General features: G+C 51.3%; 1 protein-coding gene across 3 annotated transcripts in view; it reads left to right on the top strand.

The window, feature by feature from the left end:
* Positions 1-5,325: 5,325 nt before the first annotated feature.
* TMEM131L (transmembrane 131 like) overlaps positions 5,326-17,308 on the top strand; it is an 82,940-nt gene continuing 70,957 nt past the window's right edge. For all 3 annotated transcript variants that reach the window (XM_037378396.1, XM_037378405.1, XM_037378388.1), the window contains exons 1-3: positions 5,326-5,475; positions 5,814-5,884; positions 13,224-13,267. In XM_037378396.1, the coding sequence (XP_037234293.1) occupies positions 5,352-5,475; positions 5,814-5,884; positions 13,224-13,267 (239 nt within the window). In that variant the 5' untranslated portion in view covers positions 5,326-5,351. The remainder of the gene's footprint in view (positions 5,476-5,813; positions 5,885-13,223; positions 13,268-17,308) is intronic.

Raw genomic sequence — 17,308 nt, 5'->3', positions numbered from 1 at the left:
GATGAAAAATGCATGAGGAGGGGGAAAACGAAAAAAAAACCTAGGCCAGGTAGGCACCCTATTTTTCTGGCTGTGTTTAATCACAGCCTAGGAAGTCAAAGCGAGCTGGCAAAACCTCTGCTGAGAAACAAGAGCGCAATGTTTGTCATCTGTGGTGATGAGCACGGTGTCATTAACAGCTTATTGGGGCAGTGCCTTGCCGCCCGCTCGCTTTCCCATCCTCAACCAGGCGATGGATAGGCTGGTGACCCAGATCGGGTGCGTAAGATGAGAGTGATTCCTCCCCGACAAGCCCCAACAGTGACAACTGGTCATTAATTGTAAAAATTCTGCCAGCATGAGGTTTTAGAAACAATTTGTACTGCTTTAATTACGCTGCCAGGGCAGGCTTTGTCCCAGGCGCTGTTATCAGGCTGAATTAGTCTCTAACAGAATTAGGCTCAGCCCAGCTCGAGCTGCACTCGCCGGCTTAGCTAAAAAACCTCGGCTAAGGCCGCGGGGGGAGCGCGCAACAGTAATTGTCACCAGGAGGAAGAGAGACACTCTTGTTCCTGTATTGTTTTATTATTCTAATGATGCAGAGGCACCCCGACGGAGATCGTGGCCCCGCTCCACTGGGAGTTACACAAACACTGGGACGCTGGGAGAGTCCCTGCTCCCAGAAAGCTGCCTGGCGGAGCAAGTGGGGGCTGCTTATCTTCTGTTGTCACACAGGGAACCAAGCACAGAAATTTACGGCTGTACCCTGCCAGGTCTTCTTTCTCTCTCTTTCCCCCCCCCTCCGTGTGCGCTCACCCGTGAGCTGGCCTTTGGGGAGCACGGAGCCCTGTGGCAGGGTCGGGGGGGCTTGGCTTTCCTTGGGTGGGACTGAGCCCGGGGACCTGCCCAGCAGCAGGTGTTTGGGGAAATGCTGCCCCTTTGATGAAGAAGGAGCTAGCGGGGTGGGGGGGTGACCCAAGTGAAGGCGTTATCCCCCCCAGTCTCTCTTTGGGATTTGTAGCCATATCGGGTGGGACTGGCCATTGCTGTACTGGCCGATAGGGCCAGCCCTGGGTGCAGGGTGGGTGTGGGGGTGTACAGCCTGGGGGCTGATAAAGCGGAGCCCGCCGAGGGAGGGGGGCTGCCAGGGATGGCGAGGAGAGGCCCTGGGCTCCACCGGAGACCGCTGCAGACCCCAGGACAGGCGTACTTCAGCCCATGCCAACGGGGCTTATCACCGCTGATTTCCCAGCTGGGGATGACAAGGTGAAGATAATACTCCAGAGCGAGCTCACCCCTCCCCTGGAGCTTATTTTTTTAAAAATATAACACCTGTGGTAAATACTATCTCTCAAACTGTACCTAATGGAACCCCCTAAATAGATGACCAGTATGCTTATTTTGAGCATTAGCCACATATGGCACAGTACGTGGCTGCAAATGAAATGATCGCATACTTTGACTGGAAAGGCTTCTGCTGGGCTCGGTTCCCCCCCAAATTAATTTTGCCTAGTGTTTCTCTAAAGTGTCGTGGCTTTTATGCAAGGCGAGTAGCTATTCCCCTGCTGAAAGCAATGGGGATTTGTAATGGCATTTAGGGCTGGATGAATTGCTGTGTGCTTTAAAATCTGCAGAAGTTTACAGCAGCATCTCCACACTGCTGCAGGTAAAACTCAGCTCCTTTTCCTTGTAGTTCAAGGGCGAGGGAAACAGTAAAAATAAATATTTCAGCAGCACATCCTACTAACTGAAAGAAAAATAAATAATCAAAGATCTTAAGGTATGCCAGTGCAGGGATTTGTTTCACATGAATAGTAAATATGTGTATAGCCTCAAAAGGATCTTCCCTGGCTGGAGAACAGCATCGTCAATAGGTCTGCAAGCCTGGGAAGAGCACCGACACATCTGCAGGTAGCAGGGGGAGCTGCACGGGCCAGTCCATGCTGGGTTCATGCAGCGGGACCATCCCCCTCCAAAAGCATCACCCCACAAGTCCCTCATCCAAGTGTTTTACTGGTTGTTTCCTTTTCCTGGTTGGGCAGGGTGAACCTGTTGGCTCTGAATTTGTCACTCATTTCTGGGGAATGGAAGAGTATCATGGTGGCCTGGCAAAGAGGGTCAGCCAGGACATGCCGGCAGCCTCTGCTTCCCCCCGCTGCGTCCTGCGCACCGAGCCCCTTCTCGCCGACAGGACCCCAGTGAGGCTGGAGGAGCGAGGCTGCTCTAAACAACGTGGAGCTGTGGCAGCCAGAGGGTGTCAAACATAGGTCGGATGCAGCTGGAAAGCTGGTGTCGGTGGTGCCGTGCGCATACCCCGGGGGTGAGGGATGCGGCGTTAGGGCTGCCCGAAGGCGGCGTGGGCAGAGCGCGGGGTTGCATGTTGTATGCCAGCCTGCTGCAGGCAGTGCTGCGGCTGGGGGGACCCGCGCAGCCCCCTCGCACTGCAGGGGGAGGCCAACCCTCCCTGGGTGCCAGCACCTGCCGAGCGTGGTCCAGGTGAAAACCAGTGGGACAATGGATGCTGGTGCCAGACACAAGGGTCTCGGGTCCCCTCCTGCACGACCAAGGCCAATAAAGGCAGATGTTTCAGCCTGGAGGAACCCAAATACTCATTCGCTTCTGATTGCAGAAGTTGCTTTGAGCCTTGCCTGGGAGGAAAAGATTCCACCTCCCTTCTGCTCTGCCTGCCAGCATCATCCCTGCCCTGTCCGGAGCACGAGTCTCATAAGGAGCAGCTGAGGGAACCAGGGTTGTTCAGCCTGGAGAGGAGGAGGCTCAGGGGGGACCTTATTGCTCTCCACAGCTGCCTGAGAGGGGGTTGTAGGCAGGTGGTGTCCCTTCTCCCCAGTAACAAGCGACAGGATGAGAAGAAATGCCCTCAGGTTGCACCAGTGAAGGTTCAGATCAGGTATTAGGAAAAACTTCATTGAAAAGGTGGTAAAGCACTGTAACAGGCTGCCCAGGGAGGTGGTGGAGTCACCATCCCTGGAGGCATTTAAAAAACGTGTAGATGCAGTGCTTAGGGACATGGTTTAGTGGTGGACTTCGCAGTCCTGGGTTAATGGTTGGACTTGATGATCTCAAAGGTCTTTTCCAACCTAAATGATTCTGTGGTTCCCCTGCACCACAGGGGTGGCAGCTCTCTAACCTTCCCTGGGGCTGGCTCAGGAGCATCTCTGCATATTTAGCAGCACACACATTTCATTCCACCTCACGCACGAACAGTCCCAGGGATATTTTGCCGGTAGAGATGCAGGAGGCACAAAAGCAGGACTGTAAGTGGGTTGCCTGCTCTGTTTGATGTCTGTTACACAACTACCACCTCCCCATCCCATCGCAACACCTCCATTGTGGCCCTGATCTCCTCCAGACCTGCCCGTTGCATCTGCGAAAGCCTCCAGAAAGCAAGTTCAGCCGGGCCATCGAGCTGGGGTGGCTCCACCGTGACTGCAGAAAGCCTCCTGCCTGCCCCTGCTTCCCCCAGCTGCAAACGTGCCCCTTGCTTGTGAGCCGGGTCCCAGCGCAGGTGGCAGCTCAGGCCACCTCTCCCGCCTGATGTTTTAAAACCTGTTTGGCTAAACCAGCCTCAGGCCTGTCGGCAGAGTTTTGCTGGACCCCCCACCCAGGGCCAGCCGGCCCCCTGCCTGCACAGCCTGGGGCAGGCAAAACCATCAGCTGGGGCTGACGTGGGCTTTTAAAAACATGGCAAAAAACCCAGCAAATAATTTCAAATAACGTCTGTCCACCGCTCTAACTGGTATTCCAACTGGGACCGGTTGTGAGAGCAGTGGGAACAGTTCCCAGCCAAATGCACAGTAGGTGCCTGGTGCCTGCAGCCCCTGGTGGGGCTGCTCTATAGGGTCTATGCCACCATCACCCTCCTCTCTGGAGTGGCTGTTCGAGCAGCTGTCCCCTGGCTGCGTGTCTGCTGCCCATCCAGCCATTCCCATTTCATCCAGCCATTCCCATTTTCCATTCCCATTCCCCTTTCCTGTGCCGTGGGGAGCACCGTGCCACCGGGGCACTCAGTCCCCTGCCTGCCTGTGGGGCAGAGAGACCGCAAAGACATGGGGGGACACAGGGTGGGAAACAAAAGGCCAGTCTAGCAGGCAGGGAGCGGGGAAAAAGGGGGAAGAGGAGAAAGGGAGAGGGGGATGTGGCGGGAGATGAGGCTGCACAGCCATATGTCAGCCATCGTGCCATCCTGGTGGACGCCAAAGCCTTCTCCTTGAGGGGGGGGGTGGGCACCGCAGGGCCATGCCCCCACAGCCATGCCTGCCCTGGTCCCCAGCCACAGCTGGGCGCCTCTGGGTGAGAAAAGCTCTTCCAGCCACCGGACGGAGCGGGCATCGCATGACCATCCTGCTGCCAGCGGGGACCAAGGTGTCAGGCGGCCTCACGTGCTGCCCCAGCGCGGGGCCGAAGGTGGGTTTTGTCCTTGCGGGGGTGTATTTGTGTGCCAACGGGTATTTGTGTGCCAACGGGTATTTGTGTGCCAACGGGGGGCGAGCACCACGGTCACGCACCATCCGCAGGGAGAGACCCGGCTGAGAGCGGGGGCCGTGCAGACCTCGCCGGCCAAGTCTCTTTGCTCACTTTTCCCTCGCGGTTTGCAGAACTAGCTCAGCAACGGGTTTTTCCCGTGATTTCAGCATCTGAGGGTTTATTTTTTGAGCAGAAGGGACAAGCGGGTACAGTACGAGTAGAAGGGCATGAGACACACGTTACAGCTGCACAGCCAGCGGAATGTGGCTGGGGGCTCCGCTCTGCCCCTCCTAAACCCCCAGCTACGGGGGGCCCTGGTGGGTGCCAGCACCGGGCCCACAGCACTGCGAAGCAGCCGCGCAGCACCGGGGCTGCGGCACCCACCGGCCCCTCGCTTCCGCACCCTGCACCCGCCGCTCCCTGGGGACACCCCGCCGGGGCTGTCGCTTTGTTGTTGGTTTTTTTTTATTTCTGCCGCTGTCGGTGCTCTCCCCTCCCCCTTCGCGCTGCACCCCGGGTTTCTTCTTTTCATGCTTTTTTCTAAAAATAGCAGGGGAGCCACGAGCCGGCGACGTCCCGAGGGAGCCCCGAGCTCCCGGTCCCGCCGCCAGCCGCCCGCACAGCGCGGGAGCACCGGGCCAGGCACCCGTGTCCCCCCCCGCCGCCCGGGGGGGGGGGTCGGTCCCGTCGGGGCGCACCGGGCGCGGGGGGGAGGGGCGGGCCGCGCCCGCCTGGCCGCGCGCCATGTGCTCGGTGCTGCCGGTGAGGGCGGGGCGGGGCGGCGCGCAGCCGCGCGGCGTGGCGGTGGGCGGGGCCTGTGTGCCCCGTGGCCCCGCCCCCTCCGCCCCCGCCCCGCCCAGCCGCAGCACGGCGCGGCGCGGCACGGCATGGCGGGGCTGCGCTACCCGCAGCAGAGCGGCTACTGCCGCGCGGCCGCGGCCATGAACCTCCTGCTGGGCGTCTTCCACGTCCTCCTGCCCTGCTTTCGCCCCGGGGAGGCGCAGGGACAAGGTGAGGGCGCGGGTCGGGGCGGGGAGCCGCGGTGCCGCCGCCGCCCGCTCCGGGCGTGCGAGCCGCGCCGCCGCCCCTGCCGCCGTCCCCCGGGCGGCCGCCGCGGTGGCAGCCCGGGGACACAAAGGGGGCCGGCACGCGGCTCGCATCCCCCCCGCGCTTCCCCCGGCCCTGCGCCCCGCGGTGCCCGGCCGGTCCCTCCCGGTGTCAGCCGGGCCGCGCGTCGCTGCGGGCCTGCCCCCCCGCGGGGAGCCCCGGGGCGCTGCCGCCTGCGGGTCCCGGCCCCCGGCCCCGCGGCGCGGCCGGCCCATCTGCGCTTTCTCTCTCTGCCCCCGCAGCCATCGAGCCCATCCCCGGCGTGGTGGAGCTGTGGCAGGCCGAGGAGGGGGAGCTCCTGCTGCCCGCCCAGGTGAGGGGGCGCCGGGGGGGCGGTGGTCGGCGCCGCGGGGAGGGCGGGGGGCGGGCGAGGGGGGCCGAGGCGCGGGGGGGGCGGGGGCCGGCGGTGGCCCCGAGGGGCCGGGGGCCGCGGCGGGGGGCGAGCGGGGCGCGGGGGGGCGGCCTCGCCCGCTGTCACGCCGCAGCCCCGTCCCCCGGGGTCCCCCCCCCCGGCGCCGTGCCGCTGCGGCCCGCGGTGGCTGCTCGGGCTTTAGCTTCTTTCCCTGGGGTTTTTGTTTTCTCTTTACTTTTTTTTTTTTTTTTTAAATGAACGTATTTGCGCACCGTAACTGCTGGATGTGCGTATAACGAATATGCGTCTCTTTACGCCTCAGACCTGCTCAGGTGAAGCCATTTTCCCCCCAGAAATGACACATCATTTATGGTGCCGGTCTGGTTTGTTTATACCCGCCGTAGCCGGGCTCGAACAGGGTTTGTTAAATCCCGTGTTTCCAGGAGCAGCCGGCGCCGTGCGGGCACGGCCGGGGGGCTGGGGGGGGCTGGTGGCCTCTGGGGCCGCGTTACCTTGTGCTGCGGGCGCTGCCATATGCTCAGCTGGGCCTTCCGAGTCTTCGAGGCACCGGGCTGGTACATGGGAAGAAGCAGTCCTTAGGGATATCATCTTATGTGAGAGGCAAAAGAGCGTAATTTATTTCTCTTAAGCCATTATATCATTCCCTCAGTAGCACTCAGCCAGTGATACCGATACAAAGAGCAGAAGGGTTATTTCTTCCCTCAGCTAGCTAGCAATTGATGCTGCTTACCAGGGCGCAGCTTTTTGTATCATGGTGTTACGAAAGTCTGATATATTGTATCTATAAATAAATTAAAAAACTCCATATATCACACCATTCATAATTTTCCTGGCGCAGGTGTAGCTGTAGCAAAGGGAGGGTGCAGGGTCTGGGCTGCCCGGGATGCTTAAGGAACTCGGCCTTTTGCTTGTGTGCTCTTTACCTTGGAGACATTAAGATGCGTTAGATGTAGAGCCATGTAATGCAGTTGTTTATAGTCACTTCTCGCAGCAAAGCTGCAATTGAGTGATGATGACGTGATGTTTGCTTCCTGAGGAGATTGGGTCCTCTTAGAAAACACTTTGTTCTTGAGCACCCTCATAAAAACGAGCTGTAGCATGGCTGAAGGAAGACCAGGCACAAATGGCCCCTGAACTTGGCGGGGTTGAGCGGGTGGTTCCGCCGAGTCCTTGCAGCCGTGAGAGGTGAAGCTGGGGCTGCTGGTCCTCTGTTGTTTCTGTAGATGCTGCGTGGGATATGCGGGAAAGAAAACAGGTCTTCTGGTTTCAGTTGCAACAGAGTGAGAAGTGAAAATCGCAATAGGCTCGCTGAAATAAAAGGCAGACGTTCAAAGCCAGGTGAAGCGGGCTCCGAGCGCTAGTGGTGCATCGGCTGCTTTGCATGGCTTTCCCTCTGAGCTTGGGGACCACAGCAGCATCTGACATGTCAGCCACTGCTCAGGCTGGAGCAGAAGGGCCTGGGTTCCTCAAACAGGTTTTAAGACCAAAGCTTGGTTCCAGGCCCAACCCCAGCGCTTGAATTTCTGTTCCCTTATGGGCTTGGGCTTTACCTGGTACCTCTCAGGCTTGGGGCCTGTGGCCGAATTTGAAGCCACCTTTTCCTGTGGCTGGGAGCAGGAGGAAAGGAGACCTCCCTCTGTCCCTGCTGCTGTGGAGAGGGACCCTTGCGACACCATTTCCATGGAGCGGTGGCACTGCTCTGCCGCGGGCAGTCGCGGCTCTGAGCGCCCGAGGAATCGAGCGTTACCCACCCTGCTGCGGTCCCCTGTGGTGTCTGCAAGGTCCCGAAGGCAATTCGGCATGGGTGACGGCTCTGGGTCAGTGAGGGGCATTGGCAGAGGTGCTGGCATCAGCTGCAGAGATTCGGAAAACTGCTTCCTCTGTTAACATTTGACTGCCCTCTCTTTGTTAGAGGGATGCTTAAACCCGCAAGAGGTTTATTGCTTGTTGGTCTCTAAGCTCCACTAAAATAAAAAAAGAGAAAGGTCTGACATATGGCTGCGAGGAGGTGTTGTCCGTGTTCTCTTCCTTGCAGGAACAGGCTTTCTAACTTAAACCCTCATAGAGGGTTGTGCCCGGTGCTTGTGTACCACAGCAGTGGTGATGTGATGGTGACCGTCTAGTAAGAGGAGAAACTACCTTGGGTTTGAGTGGATAATGTCGTTTGACAGGGAATATCCAAGGATTGCTTCATTCATGTGTTTAAAGATCCGTTTTGGGGAAGACTTTGGGAAGTGTCCTGGTTCCTTGATCTGGTTCTTCCTGTTCCCTTTTGGAGGGGGCCGGGTGGGTGGAGTGCAGCACAGGAGAGTGAGGACTTTGCATGCAGAAAGGAAAAATCCAGGGATGGACTGATGCATGCACCTCTCCCAAAGTGCCTCCCTCCCACCTGTGTATCACGGGCTCTGAGCAGGGATGTGCATTAGGTTGCCCTGTTTGCCCAGCTTTCGCCTGTTTCTGGTGGGTTACCAGTGCTGTCTGACGGATATTTTTCCCTTTCTGTCATGGCTTTGCACTATTATCTTATTTTCCATGCATCATCAGCTGCCTGTGACAGAGCAGTTTTGAGCATTCCTTGCTGCCTGCAGAATCAGAGGATGAAAGTTGGTTGGGTTGGTAGCCCATTCAGCTGTCAGGTTGCCTGTGCATGCTTTTGTTCCAAGAGCACATACCAAATAAAGACATCGTGTTAAGAGGCGAGGGAGGAGGGGAAAAGGGGGGGTGGAAAAAAGCATTTTAATATTTGTAGTTGCTCTCTAGGCCTCTCACAGCATTGCTTTGTCTACGTGAACTGCATGAATTTGCATGCTGGAGCGCAGCCGCCCAGGGCCCCCGCGCCTCCACCCTGGTTGGTTGTTCTTCCTTCTGTTTCCTCTTGCTTCCCTTTCATTGTTTGTGCTTCTCGCATGCCCCCTCCCAGCTTCCCTCTTACGTATATTTGTGCTTTTTCTTTCTTGTCTTTTTTTTTTTTCTTCTTCCCCTCCTTGTACTTGTGATCTTTTGATTTTTGGCTTCCTCTGAAGCCTGCAAAGCTCTTTGGGGATGGTTCACCTACTGCTCTTGCTCCCTAGCCGAGCCTCAAGGCTGCCCGGAGCGTTGCAGTTGGTGAGGGTGTGCGTAGGCTCGTGTGCCGGAGCTGAGGAGGAGCTGCCTGTCCTAGTGTGCTGACACTCTTCCACTGGTCTGCAGCTTCCTCCAGCGTTTTCATGTTTCTTCCTGAGTTCCCTATTTGCTTGGAGACAAGCTGGGTTTCCCAGTCGGATGTGTCCATATTCCCTTGCACCCAGTTCCTTTTTTTTTTTTTTTTTTTTAAGGTGAAGTGTGGGGTAGCCGCAGAGCCCCTGCCTTGCTCTCCTTCTCCTCCTTGCCTTCTTTTTTATCGCAGACGTCCCTGGGGTGGGTGGCTGGGTTTGTGTTTTTTGTTTTTCTTCCCATCATTTGTCCTCAGTGTGGAAAAATGTGAAGTCTTGCTTGTTCTGACGGTTGAGAGATGCATGGAAAACCAGTGGGATTCTGATATGGAAAAAATCTCAGGTGCGAGAGGCTTGATTAGAACAGTTGTGGTTTTTATTCAGACTCCTTGTAATTTTGTGGTTTTGCTTGTTTGTTTATAACTTGTTAATGCTTACTTAACTAAAATGCTTGGGAGAAAAGCTCCTTTGTGTAGGACTTGACATCCAAGTCCTTCACCATTAAAGGCTGAAAAAGCTCCAAATATAAACAGCCATGTTGGAGCATTTCAATGCAAAGCTAAAGGTGGTTAGTTGCTGGGTTTTGCTTTTTGGGGTGTTCATTTGTTTGTTGGGTTTTTTGTTGTGCTTTTTTTTTCCTGAAGAGGAGAAGAAAGAGGCCAAGGAAAAGCACAGTAAAAAACCCCCACATGCTGGCCCCGTGGCCATGAGTGTATGAAAGAAGCATAAATGTTGTTCATGGTAGACACCACATAAAAGAGGGATCGGAGAGTTATAGTTGTATGTTTCTGTCCATGAGAAACTGCTTAGGTGGTTACTGTGCGCATTTGAAGGCGGGGGGGGCAGTTTGGGTACCTGCAGAGCAGGGCATTCCGCGCTTTCCTTTCAGCCCCTTCAGCTCGGAGGAACTACTTTGGAATAATGAAGGTGAAGTGGTAGGCCCTGTTACCATGATTGAAAATGACAGTAAGTCATCAAAGGCAACTTACACCGAACTTTTTTTGGTGTCAGTGCCACGTCTGTCCGAAGTGGTGGGTTTTCTACTGTTATGTGTGTTGCGTGTAGATGAGTGAGATGTTTCGTTAGAGGGAAGCCTTGTGTGTGTTTCAGTTTGCTTGCAGATACTTAGGAGATGACAGGGACTGCTTATTTCAGTTTGCTGTGATTGTTTCAGGTGCTTGGATTTTGGAGAAAGATGCCACAATATTTACTGTATCATAGTCATATACAGACACTGGGCAAATACAGAGCGGCTGCCTGAGTTTTAACTTTAAAGGTTCTGCTGGGTTCTGGAAGATTATTATTTTTTTCTTTTCCTGTGTAGTAGCGACTCATTTCAGTTCCTGTTCTTCAGTGCAGAGCAGGGTCTAATGAGGTTGATTGTTCTGCTGGTTTTGAAAGCTGACAAACACCTTGATCTTATGTACGTATCCAAGATATGCGCACTGCAGTATGTCATTAACAGAGGCACATCCCATCAGCTATGCGCAAATTGAATGTACAGAGTTGCCTACTTCAAAGCGGGGTTTGTCTGAAGGTGCACAATTCATGTGAAAGCCCGAGACAGACTTGGGGTGGGAATTGTGTTCCTCTTTGTGCTGTTAAAATGCTTCTCCAGCCTCCCAGCTGAGCTTCTGGATGGTGCTGATAGGACTTGGGGCTGGTTGGCCATGCAGATTATGCAGAAGCTGTCAGCCCAGGCTTGCATGACTTGCATGACATGAGAGGGGTGCTTTCAGGGGCTTTCTAGCACGAGATAAGCACCTGCCTGTGTTCACAATAAGGTTTTGGAGGAAGGGGATTGTTTTCCTGCCGTGGATAGGCTGCTGGGACCTGCATTTTGGCTTCAGGAGTCGTTCCTTTCTGTCCCTCCCCCTGTGGTACTTGCCTGGTGGTATGGTAGTTTGAGAGAGTTTTTTTCCTTCTTCCTTCACATCTTCAGTGTAAGTATGCATGTAGCCTGTGGCATACAGAGAGCAGAAGACGAGAAAACTGGACAAGGAGCTCTGTGTGCATGCTTACAGTCGGTGATTTTTTTAATACTGTTTTTTCTTGCACAATTGAGATTTTTATGCTCTGGCTGCACGTAGATTGGGAAGGTTTTCTTCATCATCGCTTGAGAACAAGTGAAGAGGAGCAGTGGTAAGATAGCTAGTGTTAAGGGCGAGCTTAAGTCCCAGGTTTCTGATGCCTGGCATATGTTAAGCCATTTAAAGGAGGAGTTAAGCCATTTAAAATGAGGATAGCTTGCCAGCCTGTTGTGGCACAGGGGCTGTTTCTGGAGGAGGTGGATGAGGAGTCCTTTAATTCGATCCTGGAAGTACAGAAGGAGCTTGGGGAAGCTGGAAAACAGGTGGTGGGTTTGTATTGTGCTGTGCTGGTAGAGTCTAACAGCAAGGCTTAGCTCAGCTGTTAGAGGAGATGGCTGGGTCTTCACAAGGGCCAGGTGCTAGGACCTCTAGGTGGGTAAACCTGGGCTGAAGAGCTGTGATGTGCTGCAGAGCCTGACAATTATCACAGTGTCTCCAATCTCTCTGTAAGGGCAGATGTACAGAAAGACCGGCACATCCTCAAATGAACCTGGACTTTCCTCTCGGTCTTGGTACAGATTTGATCACGCTATGGTGAAGCCTGTGCTGCGCCTGTTGGGTGAGCTGCCTGTGGCAAAAGATGGAAGTTTAGATGCATCTGGTAGCTCTTGGCAAGATCTGTAATAGTATTAGCCCTAAGGTCCATTATTTTAGCCATAATGATGTTACTTATTAATAGTAATATTAACCACATTTGCTGCCTTAATGTGGTTGTCATTTTTTCCCCCTTCATGAGGCTCAGGTCTTCAGAAGTCTTGCTGTCCTGCTGGGTAGGCGAGTAGGGCTCCCTGGGCTGCTTGAGCATCTGAAGCCTGTAGAAATATATTGAGTGTTAGTGAAGGTGATCTTTTTTTTTCCAGTATGTAGTAAAAATAGGAGCTAGAGTCAAAGCTGGTGACTTGGGGTGTGTTCCGTGATGCACTTACATGGGAAACATGTAGGAGGGGTGGTGGATGGTGCACCCTCTTAATTTTGGTGTGTGGTTCCCCCCCCCCCCCCCCCCCCGCCCCTACCTTTTTATTGCTAAGGTCTGCAGCTCATTTCTTGTTTTCCCAGCTACTGCAGGTGATGGTTCCACTTACCCACTGTTCCTGGCAGGATAACTGGAACCTCTTACTGAAAAATGTTAATCTCCCTAAAGCTGTCCCTGGTTTCATCAGCGCAGGTTGGGTGGCTGTAACATGCTCCACTTCGAGTCATACCTAAAGCTTTTCTGAGATCTTGGCTGGTTCAGAGCAGCTACCTGCTTGTTTTAAATGGATTTCCTGCAGGGAGCTCATTGAACCAGCCCTTGGATTCATTTTGTAGGCAGCTCAAAGCAGTTAGTTGCAAACTGCAAGCTGGCAGTTTAACTGCATGTCTCAGAAATTACCTTAGTCCAGCAGCTGAGCTAAGCTGTTGTGTTTAAAACTTCTACTCTCAGATTTCTGTAAGTGCTGCAGATCAGTGATAAGATCTGGGTTTGGGATCTCGCATCCCTGTTAGAACGTGTATCTTGCCTGTGCTTTTGGCATTGCCGTGTGATCTGAATTTCAAGGCATTCCGCATCCTGTTTTCTCAGAAACTGGCTAATGAAATTTACTGACAGGGTGCAGATAATTTGAAAGTGGACGAAGCGGTCTTCCTGTAGTTTGAGGACGATTGATAGTTTTAAATTGAAATTGTGTATGTGAGCAGAATTTTGTATTGATGCATTTGTATACATGGAAAATGAATCTGTTCAATCACCATGTGAAAAAAACAAGCAAACAAACGACGCAGTAGCCACATTAAGTCACCATTTATCTTGGCAAAATGAGCTGAAACTTCAAATGGGATGGCCAGCATCACCTTACTTGAATCATTAAAGGAGTTGCTGTGAGAATTGTAGATTTCTGGGTTTGTTTTGCAAGCATTCACGTAAGAGTCCATCTCTGGAGAGTTAAAGGTAGTACATAATGTCCAGTGCACCCTGTCACAACTCTGAGATTCTTACATAGTATTTTCTCTGTTTATCAGGCTGAATCAGAGGAGGATGTGGAAGAGCATCCACAGGAGCAAAGGTAAGCCAAACTCAAATAAAAACAAGAGAATTGAAGCTGGTTTTGGTTTTTCCCGTAGGAAGTACTGAAGCGTAATTGGGCAGACTACTAGAAATGAATTTTTTTTTTTCCTGCTGCGTATTAAATAGATTTTCATTACTTGTGGCTTACAGTTTTCTCAACTACTGTTAATATTAATTTGTTAGCAAACCCAGAAAATGGTGTGCAACATATGGAAAACTGAAATGCCTCCTTTTATCTCTTTCTTACTTTATCTGAGCTGCATTTACTTTTCGTTGCTTTTACACAAAGAAATAGGTGTTTATTAATTCTGCTTTATTGTATATTTTGTAATTAATTTCTTTAAACAAGAGGACAGTTTTCTGCTCCAAAAGTTGCAAAAGTAAGTAGTCTTGGAGTGTTAATTTGTACCAAGGTGGGGAGGGAGGTAAAGGAGATGTGAAGCTAAAGGTTTATTAATGCGGTGCTGTGGAACAATAAAAATTGTGCCTTGTTTCTTGAAATTGGATAAATAATAAAGCTGTTAAGAACTGTAGCCTCAACTCTGCTGTTTCTGTTAATATCAGGCCTCCTCTGTTTTGAAGGGTTAGGTAAATAACATCACAGATTATATTTTAAAATACACATTTTGTTTCCTCTGAGCGTTCAGATTAAAATGCTTGGATGTCTACCAGCGAAACACTTCCTTCCTTTGGTGTGTGTTAATCTGGGTACAGCTTTTAGTGCCATGCCAGCCAGAGAGATCACAAGACTTAGAATAAACATGTGTAGCACCACCGTCCTCTGATGGCTGCAGGTAGCCAGAAATGCTTTTCTCATTTATCTCGTCTTTGCCCTTAGCTTGGGTCTGAGAGCAAATAGATCTGATGGAACACAAACCATGCTGGGAGCTGGCAGGAGGGGTAAGCTGGGGGACTGGGAGGGGATGCGCCTGTCCTGCACTGCAGCATCTCTTTGCAGGGCTTTGCCCCTCTTACTGCCCCATCGGGAGCCTTCTCATCCAAACCCAGAATCACATTAGGGCTCCTGTGCCTCATCTCTGTGGGAATGACAAAGATTGTATAGAGATGGGATGGGAGAATTACTGCTGCCTCTGACAGCTGGTGCTGATCATTCGTGATCACCCATGTCCCCCAGGTCCTACCTGCATTAGGGGATTTTTTTTTTTTCCTCCTCCTCTTGCCCAAAGAGGGGTAAACTATTGAAAGCTGGCATTTTCCCTGCAAAGTACAGAACTTTCTGACCTTCAGCTGGGGACTACTATGGTTTTAATGTGAAGTTTTCACTTTGTGCCCAAGCAGGTTTTCTTCATTGAGGTAGTCAGAAGACAGCAGTCTCAAATACTGTGCTGAAGGTGCTTTCTGAGATTCTCATTATTGGGCACAGTCGTAGTTGAGGGGGAAAACAAATCTCTACCTGTCTGTCTTTTTCTGGAGGTGCATGGAGTAACTGACTACTATGGCAATAATAAAAATATTGAAAGATAAATAGTTCTTGAAACTCAGATAGGAAATAGGAAAAAGTGGTTTGACTATTTTAAAATTTTTTTGTTCATTCAGGTGCTTAAAGATTTTTCTAGTAATTACTCATTTCCAAAAATTAACTTATTTTCTGAAATTAAAGTTTATGATGTTCACTTGCATGGATGGAAACATCTTTCTGTTGTCATGCTGAAACGCTTCAGGAAACTTGCCTAAACAGATGCTGGTTTATGAGCATCTTTTAAATTGTTTTGTTTTGCTGCGGTGTATAAACGCTGATCTGTGTGTGCCCTGTATACTGAAGGAATGTTAGAGTGTAGACTTTATGAAGAAGACTTAGCAAATGTATGGTTAGAAAGACTAGAATCTGTTAGTTTTTTTCCAGATTAACTTCCATTCCCTTGGCTTATATTACTATATGGTGAAATCATGGGGATTTCCTTTCCCTGTAGCAGCAAAACCTGCAGAGCCTGCAGCATCTCCATCTTACTGTCTGTCAGCATGCCCTAGGGAAATCAGCTAAAGCTACTGAAATCTGATGTGAAGCGCCTAGAAGCAAAGCACCTTAAAGGAGGGGTGTGAAGGGATGTTAATGGAGAGAGGGAATTCAGAATTTTCCCCAGAGCTGAAGATAGTAGAGTTCAGCTTCTCGGGGCATAAAGGAGAAAGCCTTTTCCCAAGACATTGTTTTATTCAGTTTTTAATTCTGGGTTGATGGGCTCTCTTGGGAGCTTGCCAACCTACTTTTTTATTGATACTTTGTTGGTTTTTTTTTTTAAGTCTTGTTAATTGACTTCCTGTACATGGGCATCACAGGATCTTTCATTTGGGATGGGCTTCTTGGTTTGCTGCTGTTTTCGTGTGGCAGGTGCGCAAGGGGGATTGATGTCATCTTTTTTCTGCCTTAGGTTTACCTTTGACAAATACAGAAGTTTGCGTGGAGGTAAAAAGACATTGTCAAAAAATACCTATTTCTGTAAAGAGCTATTTTGGAGGTGAATGAGAAGTGGTTGATATTTGGTCTGTGGGTTTGCAGCTGCCCCGAGTGAGAAAAAGGTGATTAGCAACTCCTCAGTTTCCAGCCTGCGATTCCTGCCTTTCTCATTGCTTGGGTGGTACTGCCGTTGCTCTCGCCGTCTTGTGTGTCTCTGGATCTGGCTCTGAGATGAGAAGTGCTGGACAGTAGATATGTGACTTACTGGATGGACTGCTTCAGGCCACAGTTCAGTCTTGGGACAGAATTAAAGCTGCATGCATTTGGACTAGCCTATTGAAAAAGCCTTCAAGTTTCCTTAAAAACCTGTTTCTTACATTTGAAATTCAGCAGTAAAAAGCTGCCTTCCAGAGCAACTTTGGTTCAGTAAGTTTTGTTAGAAGGAAATCAGTGACAGGTGATGACAGAAGGGTGGTGTGGGTGTTGTTTGTGGGTTTTTTTTGGTTTTTTTCCTTTGTGCTGGTGACTGTTCACTTGCCACAGCTGGCAGTAGCAAGTTTTGAAAATGCAGGTGCTTGCTTTTTTATTACATTTCTGCTAAAGCAGCAGAACGAGTCAAACACAGAACTTGCACACAGATCAAGGGACAGTACTATTAGGTGATGGGCACAAATGATGATTATCAAAATTTTCAGCTTTTCACTTCAAGGAAGTAGACATTGGACTACGAAAAGGAAAAATAACAAACTCCAAAAATGTTTCACACGTATGACATTCTTAATCCTTGGTTTTGAGGACTTCTGGAGGAAGGCCTTTGAGGATCCAGTTTCCCGCGGACACGTTAAAGAGCACTTGCACCAGAATAAACTGCTGTACTCAAAATGTGGAGCATGTGCGCTTAATATGTGGTGTGGATTAGCAGTCCATGAGAAAGGAAAGTTACACAATACTAGAGTTTTGTATAGAATTAGTGAGTAAGAGGACACTTTCCAGCCTTTACCTCTGACAGCTGGGGCATATTTTGCTTTGAGTAGATAGGTATCAACTGCTAGGAAAATGTGTGATGCAGTTAGCTAAAGTCAAGCATATCTGTTGAACCTTTGCCTTTGATCACTGGGAGAGTGTTTGACCTTGTGGACTGGAGCTGCTTGGGGCAGTAGATGGTATCAGGTCCCAGTGGGCTCCTGCTATGGTGATAGTCCAGCCCTGGGAGTAACAGCTGGTGCCTGGCACTTTGACCTCTCCTGATTGCCAAGTGGGATTACTCCTAATCTGTCATCTTTGCTTTGTCTGAAATAGTGCTCCCACACGGAAGAGAAATTGAAAGGTGAAGGTAGCAAGGGAGTAGCTTACTACTTGGCCGAGAGACGACAAAGCAGTTAAAGTGCATGGACTGCAAAATTGCTCAGGGGTTTAGCGGATACTTAAGGGATGTAGTTATGATGTTTGCTTCAGAAATCATCCACGCTGGCTGGGAAGAATGAGCCTGCTTCGTGTGCAAAGGTCCTGCCTGGTCATTTCTTACTGGCCACGGCTTCATCTCGTCTCCAGTCAAGAGGTACAGATGAGTCTGGTGCTGTGGCTGGGCTGTGGTCTTAGTGCCTTAATTTCTGACAGTCAAGTTAT

This window comes from Falco rusticolus, chromosome 1 (assembly GCF_015220075.1).
Source record: "Falco rusticolus isolate bFalRus1 chromosome 1, bFalRus1.pri, whole genome shotgun sequence".
NCBI classification, from domain to species: Eukaryota; Metazoa; Chordata; class Aves; order Falconiformes; family Falconidae; genus Falco; species Falco rusticolus.
The sequence above is the reverse complement of the archived record's forward strand: the minus strand, read 5'-3'. Positions and strand labels throughout refer to the sequence as shown.